Raw genomic sequence first — 17,786 nt, 5'->3', positions numbered from 1 at the left:
TCCAGTGCAGCAATGTATCTAGTCATTCAGTTTTATTTTTTATGTGTAAATTTATTTTTGGTACCAGGGAATGAACTCAGGGGTGCTCAATCACTGAGCCACATTTCCAGTCTTTTTTGGATTTTATTAAGAGACAGGGTCTTGCAAAATTGCTTAGGGCCTCACTAAGTTTCTGAGCTTGGCTTTGAATTTGTGATCCTCCTGCCTCAGCCTCCCAAGTCACTGGGATTATAGATGTGTACCAAACACGCCTGACAGGTCATTTTATTACTATATATTTTGTGTTTCGATATATCAAATATCAGAGTTGAGGTTATAGCTCACTGGTAGTGTGTTTATTAAGCATGCATGAGGACCTGGGTTTTATTTCCACTACCTCAAAAATAAATAAATAGATAAATAAGAAAGAGAGAGAATAAATAAACAAATAAATCAAAATCCCTTAGAATCCTTGTTAAAACTGAGGTTTGGGTTACTGAAAAAAGGCCTATGAATCAGTATCTTTGGGATGAGAGAGAAGCACTCTAGAATTTTCATTATAAGAAGAATCTAGGGTCCTTCTTCAGTAAAAATGTTTGACTTCCATAACCTTGGAAATTTGAAAATATTAAGTAAAATCAAAATAAGTACTCAAGTTATTTTGAACACTGAGGTAGAAAAGGAAGGAAATTTAAGAACTTTTTTCTATTGAAATAAATATTGTGTTTACTTTTATATCTTTTAGAATGCTGGTTTATATTATTTCGGGGCATAAATGGAAATTTTGTATTTAGTCATTCTAAACTTATATTTCTTAATAATTTGAGCTACTTGTTACCATAAAAATGCAAACTACCATTCAATGTAGTAGTTGTTTGTTCACTTCCACAGAAAAGAATCAGAGATAAACAGTAATTTTAATATTACCTCGCTTTATCTTTGCAAACAGGTGTATCAAATGCTTCTAAAAATATCTAAGTAATTTTCTCTATTTTATCTTTCTGATGATTTTACACACACACACAGAGACACACATGCACACACACAATTTCATTATAAAGTTTTCAAATTCTACTAGAAAAAAATTATTTTTGTTTTTTTCAGTTGTTAAGTGTTTGCCAGTGACAGAACCAGAGAACGGGAGAATTATCAGTAGTGCGACAGAACCAGATGAGGAATATTATTTTGGACAAGCAGTGCAGTTTGAGTGTAATTCAGGCTTCAAACTTGAAGGACAGAAAGAAATATACTGTTCAGAAGATGGTCATTGGAGTAATGAAAAACCAAGATGTATGGGTAAGATATATTTAACTGCTTGCTTGATTGTTCTTAGTTTTTCTTATGAAAATATATATTTAAAAACATTGTACATAATAATGACTATAAATAATTCTTAAAAAGCTAATGTTTATTAAGCATGTACAATATCTCTGTAGTTAATCTTAGTTTTCTATATAAGTTATTTTATTTTCTACCTACAAAACAGTTTTATGATTTATGTACTAGTATCATCTCTATAATTGAAGAAATTTTGGCGCAAAATTGTTTTAGTCAGCTACTTGGCTGCTTAATCAAAAAAAAAAAAAACTAACAAGAACAATTAGAGGAGGAAAAGTTTATTTGAGGTCTCTCAGTTTCAGAGGTCTTAGTTCATGGATAGCCAGCTCCATTCCCTGGGGCTCAAGGGACATGATGGTGAAATAATGAAGCAATGGAAAGTAACTCAGGACATGATGATCAGGAATGAGAAAGAGAGAGAGAGAGAGAGAGAGAGAGAGAGAGAGAGAGAGAGAGAGAGAGACTCTCCTCACAACATACAAAATGCATACCCCAAAGGTACATCCTCAATGACCCACCTCTTCCAGCCACACCCTACCTACTTTCAGTTACCACTCAGTCAATTTCTATCAGAGGATTAATGCACTGATAGGGTTAAGGCTCTCAAAACCCAATCATTTCGCCTCTAAATCTTCTTGCATTGTCTCACACATGAGCTTTTGGGTGTTACTTCACATGTAAACCACAACAAAAATCAAATCATGCAGCCTAGATTACCATAGCATAGAGAGTCTAAATTTAAGCCTAGGTTATTGTCTGACATCAACATTCATGCTCTAACTATAAACATATTGTTGTTGGCTCTTTTTTCAGGGTGGTGGGTACCAGGGATTGAACTCAGGGGCATTCAATCATTGAGCCATAACACTCGCCCTTTTTTGTATTTATTTAGAGACAGGGTCTCATTGAGTTGCTGAGTGTCTTGCTGTTCCTGAAGCTGGCTTTGAACTTGAAATTCTGCCTCAGCCTATGCTGTTGGGATTACAGCATGTAATACCACTCCTGGCTATAGTTGGCTCTTACAGGTTGAAAGAGAATGTTCAGCCTTTCTGTGCTGATCTCCAGAAAAGTCTATTTTCAATTCTGGATGCCAAACATTTATTTTTTGTTTCCACTGGTGCATCATGATGGCATTATATTTTTGAATAACTCATCTTTGATAACTAATTTCTAGGAAATGATTCTCTTTCATATTTATGCTGAAAGTTAAGTATAAACTGCTGAACATAGTTGAATCCACCAAATAAATGATTTTCTTTTAGAAAAATTTCTAAGTCAATTTTACATGATTTCTTCAATTTATTTTGTCACAATATAGCTGATTTGTATATCTTGATTCATCAATGATTTTGGCTTTTAAGTTAAACATTATGGCCAATTAGTTTAATAGAACCATACTTCATTTAACCTATTCTTGTTGGGAAGAAGTTTCTGCCATATTTATTTATTACCTAAAACCTCTGATTTATTCACATTTTTTATCTAGTCTACCTTACAGTAAGTAAGTAAATAAATAAATAAATAAATAAATAAATAAATTCTTAAGTATTCTAACAGAAATAGTTCTCTGTGATAATAATGTTAAGTTAAATACTTTAGAGGTTCATATATGGGATTTCTATGGTCACAGCTAGATGTCATGACTAGCAGAACCTTCCTGGAATTACAGATGCTTAAGGAAAGTCTTATAGGAAGAGAGGGCTGTTTTTAGGTGACCATGAAGAAGGCAAAAGCATGCCAGTCCCAGGAAGGTCAGAAGATGAACACAGAAAGGCAGTGAGGCTTCAATAAGTGTGATGTCCTATTGTTCCTTGTCCACTGTCCAAAGGGGCCTTGCATAGGAAGGTGATAAGTCAGTGATGAACTGAAGATAGGCCAGTACAAGGTACTGAAAAGCTAATGCACCATTCTTAAGAACTTAGCTTTAATGCAGACTGATTTTGGAACTGGCGAAGGATTTCAAGTGGAGGAATTAAGTGGCCATTTGGAAGTTTTGTAGTTAAGCCCAAGAAAAACAGATTAGGAAGATGGAAGGATTTGGGAAAACAGTTATCATTGTCACTATCTCAGAGAAAAGTGTTTGAGAGAAGTGGTATCAAAGATGATGGGCAGTTTTCTGTTGTTATTGTTTGTGTTTGTTTTATTGTGATCTTGTTTTTGACAGAAAACCTGTATAGACGGTGAAGACACAAAAGCAGAACTCAGTTACTTTTCAAAGATGTAATGAAAAATGAGTGGAATAAATTTCCTTGAAAATGATTCTGTTGAATAAGTACTCTAATCAATAATGAGAAAATGTTTTATTTTTACAGGTCACTTGGAGAAAATACTTATCACAGTAAATCTATATTCAATATCACATATGCATTTGGTGAATATTACTATCAATTACTGCCAAAGGACTAATTTACCCTTAAACTAAAGTTGAAACAGAATTTTACTCAGAATTTTAGCTTCTGGCAAAAATGAAGAGCAACAGATGATAACAACTGATGTTAAGAATAACAGATAAATCAGACAGTCAAGCCAAAAGAGAACTTTTGTTTGGTTGGCTGATTTACCTAATGGAAACAAAATTTCTATTTTTATGTAAACACAACTTGGTTATAGTCTTTTAGATCATAATAACATTTTAGAATTTAATCCCTCGTATTTAGCAATTTCCTGTACATCGCCAGAAATTAGAAATGGATATTCTATATCTCCGAAGAAAATTTATAAGGAGAATGAAAGATTTCAATATAAATGTAATCAAGGTTTTGAATACAGTGAAAAAGGCAGTGCTATATGCACTAGTTCAGGATGGAGTCCAACTCCCTCATGTGAAGGTAAGGTTATTTTTATTTTCTGTATCTTTTGTTAAGAATTTTATCAGACTGGACATGGTGGTGCACATCTGTAATCCCAGAGCTCAGGAGGCTGAGGCAACATATCACCAGTTCAAAGCCAGCCTCAGCAACAGTAAGGTGCTAAGCAACTCAGTGAGACCCTGTCTCTAAATAAAATAGAAAAGGGGGATGGAGATGTGGCTCAGTGATCAAGTGCCCTTGAGTTCAATTCTTGGTACCCAATTCCAAAAGAATTTTATCACTTATTTATTTATTTATTTATTTATTTATTATTTTTGTGATAAGTGACATTGGGCCCAGGACCTTTTGTCTGCTAGGCAAGGATTCTACCATTCAATGAGCTACAACCCCAACAATTATTTTAATAAATATAATCATTTTATGTAAGCAATCTATTTTTCTCAAAAACAGAGTATTAAATTTGTAAGAATTAAGTGTGCAAAGTCCTTTTGATAGTACTTTGTATGATATTCTCTCAAGATAAAAATAAATAGGACCAGAGGCTTAAATACACTATTAAGTAGTTAGTCCCTGGTGATAAAACATTCCAGGAGCAGAGCCAGGACTGTCATAGGCTTTCCAATTTCAATAATCTGCAATTCTCAAATACATAAATTGCTCTTCTAAAGCCTAGAATTTGGCTCTAAAGAGTAAATTATGTTAAGATCAGATGAGGTAAATCTCTATTGACAATGGAATTAAAGGGATCCAGAAAGTGGAGATTTTCATGAGCAATGGGTTCAATTTGGAACAACAGTGATGATGGTGCTGAAAAAGAAATCCTAACTCTCAGCTTCTTCATGGAAGGATGTCATGCAGAGAGGCAGAGTGCTTTTCCCCACAAGAAGTATATCTGAATATTGTGTTCTTTTTTTCCTACCTCCTTTTAAAGGGATGTCTTCCAATGATCATGACCTAGAAGAGAGAATATAGATGATTGAAGAGTTTAAGAAATCATAACCATAGAAAGAATAGCAAGAAGACATAGCTATATTGTAGTAATTCCTGTCCTCAGATATGTGCAGGCATTTCTGAAAAGAAGTGAGGTAGCTTTTTGATGAGAACTGTTGCAGTGAAGGAAAGAAGGACCATTGATAGGTCCAGTGATTTTCACAGACTTTACCATACTGTGAGGTAAGGAGAGTTAACTCCTAGGAACCCTCGGAACTTTACATCTGTGGTATGTAATTACATGCTTAAATCTTGTTTTAGTTATATTTTATAAAAGTACAGTTAATTTTGAATTGATTTTATAATTAAACATTTTATTTTGCTTCAGTTTACAAACAGTTCCATGGAAAATGTATCTTTCCTCACAATAGAGTGATCTCTATTTTTAGGCATCATTAACAAAATATTTTAGAAAATAATTAATGAATATAAGACAATGATAATCCATGTTAAATCCATGTTAAAAGGGATTTGGCTGATCACAAGGTATTTTATTAAACTTTGATAACAATAAAGAGATTTACCCCAAATTGGATAAGCATGCACATTGTTTCAAAATGTGTTTCATTTTATTTAAATATATTTTACATTGACTAGATGTAGAAGAGTTTCTTGTTAATAAAAGGACTCTAACCTTCTGTACCTCAGCTAATATATTACAAATATTTCTCTTTGTTTTCCTGGCACAATGCAAGAATTGACCTGTTGACATATGATGAACTCCTGACCCAGAAATCTTAATTTCTCTAAAATTGTGTAACTCAAAGCTCAGAAATTGAGTAATAAAGCAAAATTTAAAATGGTTGAGGAGAAAATAATTGAATTGCTTTCCATCTCTTCTATGGCATATAGATGCCAAAGGTTTTGTCAGAGTTGTCAAAACTTTGGTTCTCTCTGTCCAATAGAGGACAGCCTACAACAAGTCATTTACAGGAATAATTAAACATGCCAAAATGAATTGATTAAAAGTCACTTTTGATCCAATTCCATCTGTTTTCCTCATAAACTTTTAAAAATTGATTTACAACATATGATGCTAATCATGCATTATTATTCTTACTTCAAATGTATCTGGTAGTGAGAAAAAGGGACCACATACATTTGGATAGTCTTGAATATTATTATTTTAGATAGCAATAGATAGTAAGGCAATTTTTAAATTGTTTATTTTAAGAAAGATTTCAAAAGGCAAGAATTAAGTTTCATCAATGAATTCATGTCTACAGTTTGAGATTAATCTTCAGAAGTGTTTCCATTCTCGAATGTTTTAACAAAATTACCCGATACATTTTAATCATTCTCTTAAACTTTTGTTGTTTGTAACTTGTAACTTTTGGATTAAAAAAAATTGGTATTAAATTTAGTTATACCATGAAGTAAAACCTAAGAAAAGAAATGTAAACTAAAGTTCAAAGACTTATTATTTGTTGATAAAAGAGCAATTGGGTTAAGTGGCTTGAAAAGAGTGTATTAACAATTAGTAACTTATATTGGAAAATGAAATAAGAGGTAAATTATGAGCATATAAAGGATTATTTTAATGAAATAAGATATGAATTATGAGCATATAAAGGATTATAAGTAATGATGAATATCCACCACATGTTTTTAGGCCAAATTACAATATGGCATCAATACAGACATTTATATAACTTTTCTACTATACTTAAAATGTATAGCACTTTATAAGAAAAAGAATATTGTAAATTGATCCATTATTGGGATATAGCAGAATTGATGGAAGGAACAAGAAAGAGCTTTATATGTGAGAAGAGACTTGATCAAAGGAAGGCAAACTTGCTCACAGGTCAAATCAAGCTTGCTTCCCTTTTGTAAAGAAAGCTGTATTGCAACACAACAATGTCCATTTATTTACAAATTGGGTATGGTTACTTTTATATTATGTTGCCAGACCTAAGTAGTTGCAAAAAAGACCCCTTACAAAAAAAGGCTTTCCAAAAAATAGATTGCAGTATATCAATATCTTAACAAACTACCCTTTGTTTCTGGTTTGTGCTCACTTCTAATACAGTTCAGAAGGGTCTCTGCACAATATTTCACTGAAAAATCATTGCAGACGTTATGCCTTTTTTTGCCAAAAAGTGAAATGCTACTAAATGTTTCACATATGAAACATTGTTTTTTAAATTGTGCAGGTAATACTTGAAAATTTTCATTACTAAATTGTCTTGGTGCAAGATTAGAACACATGGAATACTCATGAACATATGTTAATGCAGTGGTATGGTAGGGACTTTCTCAGAACAAAGGAAAGGTAACATGACACCAACAAAATCACCATGCACATTCCACAACTCTGTTGTAATATTGTTGTAAATCTATAGTATAAAATATAATGCCCAATTAGAATGTATATAATGTATATTACCTTATATGGGAGACAAAGAGCTAGCAAATAAAGAGGAACTAACAAGAGATATATAAGGCAACATCTCCTGCTTTGGGACCTCAGCCTTTGAATACAATGCGCTGGACCAGTGCCAACACTAATATGCTCTGCTTCCTGCTGAATGCCCTGGTTCCTGGTCTCCCTGTGGAAGAATCCTTTAACATTGGCAATGGTAATGCAGTGAAATATGGTAAACTAGTTCTAAGAATCAGGTGACAAAGGCATCATCTTTCCAATGTTCTTCTTCAGTTAATGCAGATGTGGGAATGAGAACATGAAAATTCACACAATGTCTTTTAAAACTCCCTTCTGTTTTATTTTCATTACATTGAACTATCTAAGTCATATGGCCACATTTAATTCAAAGAATGGATGTGATTTCCTACCAGTTGTGTGGAAAGAAGAGTCTATGTATATTTTTGTAAACAATCCTTATAAGAGCAACAGTGTCCAAAGAAATAGAAGAAAGTGGAAGAAATATTTGAAATATTTATACATGATCATGATGAAGTCATTGCCAGACAAGGAGTATCATGAAGTATGTGATAGCTTTAGACAAAGCTATCACATACTTCATGATATCACAAATATATTGGTAAAAACCACAGTAAGTTAAACAGGAGCGATATATGAGGATATATATATATATATATATATATATATATATATATATATATATAGTGATAAGTGAGGATATGTTTATTTTAATGTCATTTTGTGCTCCTCTAGGGACAAATAAATATTACCTATAGTCTTACTTTCTTATACTTAATTTTAATGAGTACTGATTTCCACACTATTCACACATCCTATTTTTTTTTTCCCCAGAAGTAACATGTAATCCTCCTTATATTCCAAATGGTGTTTACTCACCTCAAAGGATTAAGCACAGAACTGGAGATGAAATCACATATGAATGTAAAAGTGGTTTTTATCCTGCAACCAGGGGAAATACTGCAAAATGTACAAGTAGTGGCTGGATACCTCCTCCAAGATGTAGCTGTAAGTTCCATTTATATCTTGAGCTACTTTGTAATTCTGAATTGATTTTTCTACTAAACACACTCATACACACACACACACACACACAGAGTGACAAGACCAAATAGTTGTCTATGTTTATGTACATAATATGTACATATTGCCTTTAAAAGCATTCTTTACATCTCTTAGTATGAAAATTACATCTTAGTAAATTAAAAACAGTTTCTTGCAATTCAAAAAAATGTATGTATGTGTGTGTATGTGTATATATATATATATATATATATATATATATATGTATTTCTCTAATTAATAAAATTCTTCCAGTATGTGAATAAAACATTGGGTAAAAATACTACCTTCTAACAGATAATATGTTAGTTATTTGTTTCATTAAAACAAATTTACTGGGTTAGGGTTGTGGCTCAGTGGTAGAGAGCTCGCCTAGTATGTGTAAGGTCCTGGGTCCGATCCTCAGCACTACATGAAAATAAGTAAATAAAATCAAGGTATTGAGTCCAACTACAACTAAAAAATAAAATTTAAAAAAATTCCCCCACAAACATATTTGTTTAATACCAAATATTTGTTGTCTCATTGTGTCTGCGGGTCAAGAATTTGGAAATGAGTCAGTAGTTCTGAGTCAGTTTCTTCTTGTGGTGCAGTCAGTACATCAGTGTAATAGACTGTTCTGCAGGATCTGTTTCCCACACGGTTCACTCACATAGATTTTGGCAGGAGGCCTCAGCTCCTGACCACATGGGCCTCTCTTAGGTTACCTGAATGACAGCTAACTTTCTCCAGAGCTACTGATCTGAGTGAGTGGAGGCCTGAATACTACTTAGGATCTACTCACATACTCTTGCTACCACCACATCTATTCTTCAGAAATTAGACACTAAGTCCAACATGCCCCCAAAAGGAGAAAAATAAAGCTCCCCTATTGTGAGGGAGGAGTGCTGAAGGACTTATGTAGTTTCCTACAAATCTTACATGTGGCAAAATTCCACTAAAGGTCAAGACTATTTTATTTTTGGAATGCTTTCTTGGCCCTCTTCAAGTTTTAGTTTGTCTCCACAGTCATATTCCTTTTCTTTCTATCGAACAGTACATTTTAAAGGTGTATCACACTTAAACAAAAATGTGATGATACAAATGATTGGTCAATGAGTTCAATGTTAGTTCTAGGCAAAATTCCAGTCACTAACAGAGAAAGATTTTATAACTGTGAAACAAATTTCAAAGTGCATAAGAACTATAAGGTCAATGTTTAGTGATTTTATAGTTGACTTCGACAATATGGAGTTGCTCAAATATATCTAAACCTGCCTTTCACAGGTTCTTATGGATAAGACAATGAAATTGACCAGTTAGATGGTTTATCTCTTTGCAATTTCATTAAATAATCTTATCTGATAATCAAGCAAGAGGACTTTCTTCTCAGGACAACTCCATTACTCATTGGTGACATCAAATTATTCAATGGCTCAGGGAAAAATGTAGTATAAATTCACAACTTGAATGACACAAAGGATGATGTTAATCTACACCAGGACATATCATTCAAAGAAAATCCTACATGTCAAATTGAATCAAATAGGATAAATTTCTGCAATGGTAACTATAAAATCCTGGGCTTGAGTCAAAGAAATAAGCTTCCTAGGACAGATGGATTAGCAACATTTATGAAAATTAGTGAATATTTATTCAATTTTAAGATCAGTTTGACTGAACACTAGGATGGAACAACTATAGCTGGCAATGAGACTATGACCTACATTTAGTGAAAGTATAAGCAGGTGGATACTCTAAGTAGTAGAATGAGGCTGTTGTGAGAACCACCCATCTCTGCTGATAGGTCCTTAGTGGAATATTAAATTTGCTTCAAGGTACACCCTTTTAATGAGGTTTAGATGTGCTCACATGAGTGTGAAGAATATAGACAAGTGCCTCTGGCCTATCATAATAATTATACCTGTCAATTCTCTGCTTTTTGTGCATTTTAAAAAGACATCAGAGAGAACTAATTTATTTTATTGATGTTCCATGAAACAGCATAAGGAGGTGAATAAACACATTTTTCTGCAACCACCAGGTTTCAAATCTCTTATCTACAAATGGAAAATTTAATTGATTAATCTTAAAATCTCACTTCTTGCAACTCAAAAGACTCAAGTATGTCCAAGGCACAGTTCTTGTTGAATAATACAGGTTTGGACAGTTCATGATGTAATTTCTAAAACCCGTGGGTTAATATAAAATATCAAAATCTTTAAAAAAAACATTATAGGGGAAAAATGAACATAAAATGAACAAGACTTAATGCTAAAAAGCATTTTAATTACAACACTGGAAGCTTCATAAAGGTGAGGAAGTATTTGTCAATGATAAGAGATATGGACTGTAGACCAAGAAAGTATAGTTAGAAGAAATCATTTTCTCACCTTTGTTAAAAAAAAGACATTTAGGTTGAGCAAGAATTCAAAATATATAATCCAAAATCCAAATAATATATCCATAATAACACTGAAAATAAATAGCCTTAACTCACTCATTTAAAGACATAGACCAGCAGAATGGATCCAAAAACAAGATCCAACCAAATTCTGTTTGCAAGAGACTCATTTCATAGGTAAAGGCACTTGCAGACTGAAGGCAGAAGGATTGAAAAAAAAATTTTCTTCATGCAAATGAACTCTGAAAACAAGCTGGAGTAGCCATTCTTCATATCTGACAAAGCAGATTTCAAGCATGAATTAATCCGAAGAGAAAAAGAGAGCCATTACATCCTAGTAAAGGAAACAACCCAACAAGAAGACATAATAATAGTTAATACATATGCCCCAAATGTCAACATATTACATTAAAAAATACTTCTTAAGGGGCTGTGGCTGTGGCTCAGCAGTAGTGCACTTGCCTGGCATGTGTGAGGTACTGCATTCGATTCTCAACACCTCATGTAAATAAATAAAATAAAGGTCTATTAACAACTAAAAAATAATAAAATAATACTTCCTGAAATTAAATCCCAGATAGATCCCAATACAGTAATACTGGAAGATTTCAATACATCCTTATCACTAATAGACAGGTCATCAAAACATAAAATAAATAATGATATATCCAAACTGTGTGTATTCAAACTCAATTTATCTTTTTCTCAGCAGTTCATGGAACCTTCTCCAAAACAGACCATGTTCCAGGTCAAAATGTACATCTAAGCAAATACACAAAGAAAATTGATATAATCCCATGCAACCTATTAGAACATACTAAAATGAAACTAGAAATCAAAAGCAAGAAAAATAGCAGAAATCACATAAACATGTGGAGTTTAAACAGTATCCTTTTAAGAAGGATGGATCAAAGAATAATTGAGGGAAGAAATAAAAAATATTTAGAAACAAATGAAACCAAAGATATATTAAATCTCTGAGATAGTATGAAAGCAGTACTAAGAGTAAAATTTATTTCATTGAGTATCTACATTAAAAATATAGAGAGAGACCAAATAAATAAGCTTATGTTACACTTCAAGATCTTAATTACAAAATCAGTAGAAGGTCAGAAATAATAAAGATCAGAGCCAAAATTAGAAGAAAACATAGGATCAATATTCCATCATATCAGTGCAGGCACTGACTTTCTGAATGAGACCCCTAAAGCTCACAAAATAAAACTAAGAATCAGTAAGTGGGATGCCATTAAATTAAAAAAAGATCCTGTCCAGCAAAGAAAATGATGAAGAGCGTTGAAGAGAGAGCCTCTGGAATGGGAGAAAATATTTTTCAGTTACTCCTCTGACAAGGGAATAATATCCAGAATATAGAAAGAACTAAAAAAACTCAATGCCAAAAGCAAACAAACAAACAAACTCAAACAAGCAAACAAATAGAAATAGGCCAATCGATAAATGGCCAAAAGAACTAAACAGAAACTTCTTAAAAGAAGAAACTCATCATGCTAAGCGAAATAAGCCAATCCCCCCAAATAGGGGCTGAATGTGTTCTCTGATAAGTGCATGCTAATCCATAATGGAGTGGTGGATAGGGTGAGTGGAGGAACTTTGGAATGGGCAAAGGGAAAGGGGGGAGGGGATATGGGGGGTAGAAAAGATGGTGGAATGAGACACACATTATTACCCTAGATACATATATGAATGGTGTGACTCTACGTCATGTACAATCAGAGAAGTGAAAAATTCTGCTCCGCTTATGTACAATGAATCAAAAAGCTTTCTGCTGTCATGTATAACAACTAATAAAAATGAATAACAAAAAAGAAACACAAATGGTCAACAAATATATGGAAAAATGTTCAGCATCTCTAGCAATTAGGGAAATGCAAATCAAAACTACACCAAGACATATAGACTGTAGACCAAGAAAGTACACTTGAAAGGAATCAATAATTATCAATATCATGAATAATAATAAATGCTGGTAAGTATTTTGAGGAAAAGGTGCACTTCTGCATTATTGATGGGACTGAAAATTAGAACAATCACTCTGGAAACCATGGGGAGATTCCTCAAAAAAAAAAAAAAAACTAGGATTTAAACTGCCATATGACCCAGCTATCCCACTCTCAATGTTTTTCCAAAAGGCCTAAAAATCAGCATCCTATTGTGATTCAGCCACTTCAGTGTTTACAGCAGCATAATTCCCAAATTATGGATTCTACCCAGAAGCCCATCAATAGGTATTAGAAATGAATTAGGAAAATGTGGTGCATACATACAAAAGAGTTAACTCAGCCATAAGAGTGAAATAATGACATTTGCTGATGAATGGATGGAAATGGAGAAAAATCATGCTAAATGAAATAAACCAGACTTAGAAACTCAAAGGTTGAAAATTTTCTCTCATATGAGGAAGTTTTAGTAAATTTAGGGAAAGAAGGCAGTGGGGGTGGGGATCAGATATCATAAAGATATAGGGAAGATCAGTGGTAGTAGCTATTGGAGAATGAGAGGGAAGAAGGAAGAGAAAGAGGAAGAAAAATGGCATGAATTTAACCAAATCATGTCATAGTCATATATAAACATCCCAAAGGAAATTTCCCTTTTGCATGTGTAATAGAATGAAATTTTAGTACAGAAGAAGAGGGAACATGAGGGAGAAGAAGGGAGGAAAAGGTTGGATGGGGCTTGAAATAAAATTTCTTGCATATTTGATTGTGTCAAAATGAACCCAATATTTATGATGTTCTAATACAAAAGATGAGCAAAAATTCAAAGTGTATAATGCAAATTACCATTTTGAAGAGTAGAAACTTCTTGAAAATGGTCTGCAATCAAACATAAAGGAAAGTGGAAAAATTAATTGAAGTTGTAGTATATTTATTGTATGTGTGTATACATGAAGGCGATGAGGGGATTCTTTATAACATATCACATAAGATTTCTTGAAACAGAATCATATTGCCTGGAAAAAATTAATACTATTTAGATATTCAAAGGACTAGGTTTTCTCTAAACAATCTCTTGAAAATGAGTAAATTTCAAGAAAATAAAAATAACACTGACAATAATATAAATAACAGCATTTAAAATTGTGTTAAATTATTTAATATATAAGAATAAGTCAATAAGATATAATCATATTATACCTCATTGAAAAACATTTTAGCACATTAAAAACATCTCATTTCCCAAGTGAAACTAGAATAAAACTATTGTTTATTATAACCTTATCTATTTTGATACTAACAAATTTTTCTAGTTGATTTCTCTGGTGACTGAAAAGATATCATTTGACTTCACTAACAAAGACCTCACAGAGCATAATCATCTGATTTCTGTGACTTATCTTTTCTTGAAAACCTTGTAATTATGTTAATAATAAGACAAAATTCATTACTTAAATGGTTTATTTCTGATATGTTGCTCAATAAAATAAAATATTATTCATCTTATTTTTTTATCACAAGTGAAACCTTGTGATTTTCCAGAGATAAAACATGGACGTCTATACTCTGAAGAAAGATATAGACCATACTTTCCAGTACCTATAGGACAACGATATACCTATGCATGTGATAACAATTTTGTGTCTCCTTCAAAATCATACTGGGGTTACATTTATTGCACAAAAGAAGGGTGGCTGCCAGAAGTACCATGCATCAGTAAGTAAATGTCTTTACAATGATACATGTATCTTTCAATGAGGAAAGAAAGAAGCACATAAGTATTTACAGTTAAGTCTTGCATGACAAATTAGGGCCAAGGGAAGAATTGTGTGTGCAAAAAGACCCAATTAGTTTTTGTCTTTTATAAGAAGCTCTTCATAAAAATCACATGAAAACCAAAGTTACAAGAAAACCTGTATCATTTACACATGTTTTAGCTACAAAATTAAAGATGAATTCAATGTTATTGATTTTTATTTTTTAACAAACATTTGGTATAGTAGTTTTGGGTTTTTCTTAATTGCACATTTTTCGGATGCTATACATTTTCTAAATATTATAAAGGTAATTTTTAATCCAATATTTTGTTCAAATTAATGTTTTCACTTTTTATCACTTTATGCTCCTTAGGACAATGCATTTTCAATTATGTGGAATATGGATATTACTCACATGAAACAAAACATTCACTGCATGAGTCTGTTAAAGTTGACTGTTATCCTGGCTATAGTCTTTCAAATGGTCAAGACACAGTTACATGTACAGAGAATGGCTGGTCCCCTCCTCTCAAATGCATTCGGATTAGTAAGTAAAATGCTCTGATATCTATACTCGTGATTTTTTAAAGGCCCATCTACATTAAACTGGGGCAAAATATTTATAAAAATTTGTTTCCATGTTTCATGTAAAAGTGGAAATCAAAATTTATTGATAAGTATGTTGCAAAATAAGTGCATGTTAGTAAACAGTATTCAAGAATATAGTAAAGAATTTGAATACAGGGGCTGGGGCTGTAACTCAGTAGTGGAGCACCTGCCTTGCGTGTGTGAAGCGCTGGGTTTGATCCTAAGCACCATATAAAGATAAATAAATAAAGGTATTGTGTCCATATACAACTAGAAAATATATTTAAAAAAGAATTTGAATACAATATTTTTGGTTTAATTAAGTCATATGCATATACGTTGAAATTAATCATTTGACTCAAAATTATTATAAAATTGTTATAAATAAAAAATGAATACAATGAGAGTAAAAGATGTCAGTCAAGAAGTGATGGGGTATTTTTGCAGTATTGCCCTTTGTCTCTGAGTATTTCTGGGACATGTTACAGAAATGGGTCTTCTGGGAAATTGTACATATTTTGTTTTGGATTTTCTATAGAGCTTGTACTAATATACATTCTGGTCAATGCTGAATTCTTGCTCTACGTTCTTGATAATGATTAAGCGATGTTGTATTTTATATTTACTAGATAAATGGCAATAAAGTGGTAAAACACTGAAGTGTTGATATGTGCTTCTTTTATTAATAATTGAATTTAGCATACATTGTTATGAGCTAATGGGAAGTTCATTTAATCTGTAAGATGAGGCTTGATTTTTTTTTAGATTATCTTTTTGGAAGCTTTGATGTTGGATTCTTAGTAATTCTAAATATCATTTTTTTTCAATTATATGTATTACATATGTGTTCTTAATTTATGTGGCTTTTATTTTTTCTTTTATGTTTACTATGAATAATATTGTTCCTTTCACTATAAAATTAACTGTATTTTATTGCTTATGTTTTTGGGTTTTTAATAGTAATACTTCAGAATGTAGACATACTTTTTATTCTAAAAGTTATATCTTGTCTTCATATTATTAATTCATTTGCAGGTTATTTTTATGCATGATAATGACATTATTTCCTTTTAAAAACAATATGGGAAAATTCAACATTTCCCCAGTAATCCAATATTGTACCTTTTCATATATCATAAAAATGGATACTGACTATTTATACTGTGTATTTTATTTTGCAACATTAGCAAATAATATTTTAGTAATCTCTACCTTAATCACTATAGATTCATAATAAGTATCGCTATCTAATCAGGACTTTTCACCCCAATCTTCTTTGTATCAGTTTCTTTGGGAGGTGACACTTTGATCTTCTGTAAACTTTTAAATTTAGCTTACCACATACTTTTAATTACCCTGTTTAGATTTTGTTTGCAGTTCTCTTGGGTCTGCAGAATAACTTACAAATAATTCACAGCTTAATGATATTGACCTTTCCCTTTTAGAAATGAAGTATATTTCTATGTATATATTTCTACATATATATTCTGTATTTCATATCTAGGTCTTTTGAAACACATTTTTGCTAATGAGAGGCTTTGAGCTTTTCGGACTTTATTCTTTGTAGGTAACAGGATTATCCACTACTTGTTTAAGCTCTAAGAATGTTCTTTTATCTTTGGAAATTTTAAATTTTTCAAGGTTTATATTATTATTTTCCTTAAACTTTGTATTGAGCTTTTATTTGATGTTTTTTAACTTTCTCTTCAGAACTATATTTTGCTTAATTCTTATTTTTCTATATTTTTTCTATCTGAAGTGTTTGTTATTTGGGTTAATGTGCTTTGAACATATAACTTTTATTTCTATATCTTTTCACTTTTTATGTTCTATGTAGATAGATTGCTTTGACTTTTTTTCTTTCAATAACTAAATTATATTTAAAAATGTTTTTAAAACTGCATATTTAATTTCTAAGGGCTGATTTTAAAAATTATATTAGTATGTATTTATAAATAGACTAATGGGCTTTGTTGTGACATATTCATACCTGCACATGATAGTTTAATCAGTTTCATTCCCCACTACCTTCTGTGGTCCTTCTTCCTCCCTTGTTGGTCACCTTCTCATTTTTCAATTTCTAAGGGTTCATTTTTAAAAAGACAAAATTTATTTAAGTATGAAGTATATACAAAGAAATTCACATGCATTTAGTGTGAACGTGAAAGACTTTGATAAATTATATAAGTATAAACATAATGAAGTTTGAGATAGTTTTAATATTATGAGAAAGTTCTCTGGTTCTTTATCCACTGAGTCTACCCTCAATTCCATCAACATAGGTAATCAATGTTATTTCTGTCACTACAGATTAGTTTGCCTTTTGACAACTTTGTTATCAATAGATTTACACAGCATATTCATTTATATTTGGCTTTATTTTTTTCAGCAAAATGTAATTTTTTTCTGTTGTTTCTTGCATTAACAACTAATTTTTTTCATTACCAAGTCATATATCATTATACAAGTCAATGAGTATTTGGTTTTCTATTCCACTACTAATGAACATTTGGGGTATTT

At 31.9% G+C, this 17,786-nt stretch overlaps 1 protein-coding gene across 1 annotated transcript in view; it reads left to right on the top strand.

Annotated features, from left to right (window-relative positions):
- The window catches only part of CFH (complement factor H), an 82,723-nt gene that overhangs the window by 21,596 nt on the left and 43,341 nt on the right, over positions 1 to 17,786 (top strand). Inside the window, exons 5-9 of the mRNA XM_081297283.1 lie at positions 1,084 to 1,275; positions 3,975 to 4,145; positions 8,356 to 8,529; positions 14,443 to 14,637; positions 15,052 to 15,225. Of these exons, the coding sequence (XP_081153409.1) occupies positions 1,084 to 1,275; positions 3,975 to 4,145; positions 8,356 to 8,529; positions 14,443 to 14,637; positions 15,052 to 15,225 (906 nt within the window). The remainder of the gene's footprint in view (positions 1 to 1,083; positions 1,276 to 3,974; positions 4,146 to 8,355; positions 8,530 to 14,442; positions 14,638 to 15,051; positions 15,226 to 17,786) is intronic.

Source organism: Spermophilus citellus (assembly GCF_964194105.1).
Source record: "Spermophilus citellus genome assembly, chromosome: 6".
Lineage (NCBI taxonomy): Eukaryota > Metazoa > Chordata > Mammalia > Rodentia > Sciuridae > Spermophilus > Spermophilus citellus.
This window is presented reverse-complemented; position numbering and strand designations above follow the sequence as displayed.